Source organism: Frankliniella occidentalis, unplaced genomic scaffold (assembly GCF_000697945.3).
Source record: "Frankliniella occidentalis isolate FOCC.00 unplaced genomic scaffold, Focc_3.1 Scaffold12, whole genome shotgun sequence".
Lineage (NCBI taxonomy): Eukaryota > Metazoa > Arthropoda > Insecta > Thysanoptera > Thripidae > Frankliniella > Frankliniella occidentalis.
The window spans coordinates 883,609-886,123 of NW_026267142.1; the positions used below are offsets into that span (position 1 = coordinate 883,609).

Below are 2,515 nucleotides of genomic sequence, written 5' to 3' on the forward strand. Positions count from 1 at the left end.
GCGCGGCGACTCACCGCCAGCCGCCCGGTCCAGTAGCGCTCGATAGTAAACTTTGCAAACGTAGTTCCTGGTTGATAATTGGTTCATAATTGATAATTGACACATTTATTAGACGATTATTCGATTGTCAATTGCCGCAATTATAATCGAGACCTGAATAATCGACACCAATTATTAAAATAATTGATAATCGAGTCGATTAATCTAAAAATCGCAAAATACGGCAAAGTTCAGCAAAGGCTTACGCCGTGGCTGCGGCCGGCAAGGAGTCCCTAACCACCACCAGCCCCCCCCCCAATCCTCATGAACCACTCCTTCAAAACGTTTCAGATGCATGTATTCGTTTTTAGGCAATTCCCAAGGTTTTCTGACGGACATGTGCCCCCCCCCCCAATTCTCACTCTTTCCTCTTTAGAAAAGGGCCGCACGGGCGCTCGGGTGATTTTTGTAGAGTGGATTAGGTAGCATTAATAGTGTGTTGGTAACACTGAGAACAACGTGACATGCAAACACAATGCGGTACGGCAGGAAATTGACAAGAAAGAAGATTGTGCAACATTCAATAACAATTTAATCTTTGATAATAATTTGACAATAATAAACGCATTAATATATAACAACACATACATAAAAATTTAAGTACAAGTCATGAACACATTTAACAACCTTCTTATTTGACCTAGTCAACCAGTTTGTTTTCTTTCAGGTCAATTTTCGTTTACCAGTCAAAACATCTTCAACTAACATTTTCTACAGCTGATAGGTGGCCGTACTCATGCCCGAGTATTTCCAGTGCTGGGTAATACGGCGTTGAGTAGAGTGGCACAGTGGGGATGTATGTCGTCCCCGGAGCCGTCCCGCTGGTCGCCGACTGGAACACGACCCGCTCCTCCGGTGTATTGCAGCGGACTCCGTCGTCGTCAGGCGCCGCGTCGTACGACCCGACAGGCTGCTCGGGGGACGGCGCTCCCGTCGGCAGGGTCGGCGATACCGGCGAGGCGTACGGGTTGTACACGAGGTACTCGTGCGTGTCCTCCGGCCGCGACCAGGCCACGCTCTCGGCGTACGGCGGCGTCGCGTTGGACGCGTCGGAGCCGTCGGTATCCATCACCCCCTCCGGGACCGCCGGGGCGGGGGTGGAGGCGGCGAGCGGCCGGTGAGCAGGTCCTTTCCCGGCGGCGGTGGTCGTGTGGGACTCGTGGGCGGAGAGAGGGGCGCGGACTGTGGGCTCGCTCAGCAGCAGCGGCAGCGCTGGTGCAGCAGCAGGGACGGGGCCAGCAGTCTGCAATCAAAGGTTCAGAATCAGCATACTGACCAGCCACAACGAGGCGACTGAAAGCTGGAGCCACCCTTGCATGTCGTTTCGCGGATACACCAAGGTGGTTCGCGGGATTTCCACCCTCACCGGCCTGCCAGTGACAATAACTGTCGTAAAGACGAAGAAAACGCCAGGCCAGGGCCGCAGGTTTTTCTTTTTTGAAATCGCTTGGCAGCCCCCTCCCCCCTACATATCACTCCCGAGAGCAACCTACTCACCTTTCGCAGAGAGGGCACGGACCACTTGGGCCTCACGAACGATCTGCCGGCTATCGCCATCAGCTCCGGCCTGCAGCAGGCGGCGCACAGGAACAACCACTTCCGGGGGTCGGAGGTGCGTCCGCAGAACATCAGCCACATCCTTCGACGCTCCGGCTCCTTGGGGAACCTGGCAGACATCAAGACGGAGCAGTTAGCAAAATACATCACGCCAATAATAGCGCTAGTGGACACGAGCTCGGGACCGACAGGGTTGAAATAGTTCTCCGAATAAGAGTGCGAGCTGTGCATCCTGGGGGTGGAAAAACTAGTGCCAAATTGTGGCGCGCCGCACTGAACGTGCAAAAGTGCAGAAACTACACTTTTATTTTCTAATTTGTCACTAACAATTCTTTGAGTGGTGCGGTATTTCCAAACTGTTTCCGTGTTTAACACGGTTCTTTTACGCTTGTAAAGTGACTAACGCCACGCACTCTGAAGTGTCTTTAACCACCTTAACGCCACTCGTCACGAGCGGGCGAAAGGATTAACGAAAGGTTAACGATTACATGTAATACTCACTTGTAGAAGGTGCGTCCAGGCTGTGTCTGCCTGGTAGCGCCGCAGAGCAGGCAGCGTGACATCACCATGGCGACGAGTAGAGGGGCGCGGACGCGACACAGACGCAACAGAACTCCAACACCAACACACACGCACACCACAGAACTACGCTTCGCAACGCGCTCGAGTCTGCACTGCCCACTGCGGCGGACGGGCCAACACTGACCTGCTCGCTCTGACCCTTCCGCCCTCGGAGGCTCGGTCCGCGGCCGGGGGAATCCCACCCCCTTCCTGGACAAGGACCCGCGCGCGTGCACGTCCGCCCCCGGGCGCCCCGCCCTACCTGCCCCCCCAACTCACACAACAGGGTGACCCCACCCCACCGACCGCTGTCGAGTTATTTTCCACGAGTCGCGGCTCGCGACGGTGTGCCGCGTGC

At 55.1% G+C, this 2,515-nt stretch overlaps 1 protein-coding gene across 2 annotated transcripts in view; it reads right to left on the reverse strand.

The window, feature by feature from the left end:
- Positions 1-2,515, reverse strand: part of LOC113207518 (ciliary rootlet coiled-coil protein 2-like) — a 22,880-nt gene that overhangs the window by 15,484 nt on the left and 4,881 nt on the right. Inside the window, exons 6-7 of one of the 2 annotated variants that reach the window (XM_052263528.1) lie at positions 1,537-1,705; positions 555-1,282 (exon numbers count right to left, since the gene is read on the reverse strand). The exons of the other annotated variant lie outside the window; for it this stretch is intronic. Coding sequence (XP_052119488.1) covers positions 921-1,282; positions 1,537-1,705 — 531 coding nt within the window. The 3' untranslated portion in view covers positions 555-920. Of the gene's footprint in view, positions 1-554; positions 1,283-1,536; positions 1,706-2,515 lie in introns of those variants that run through there. 2 annotated transcript variants of the gene reach the window in all.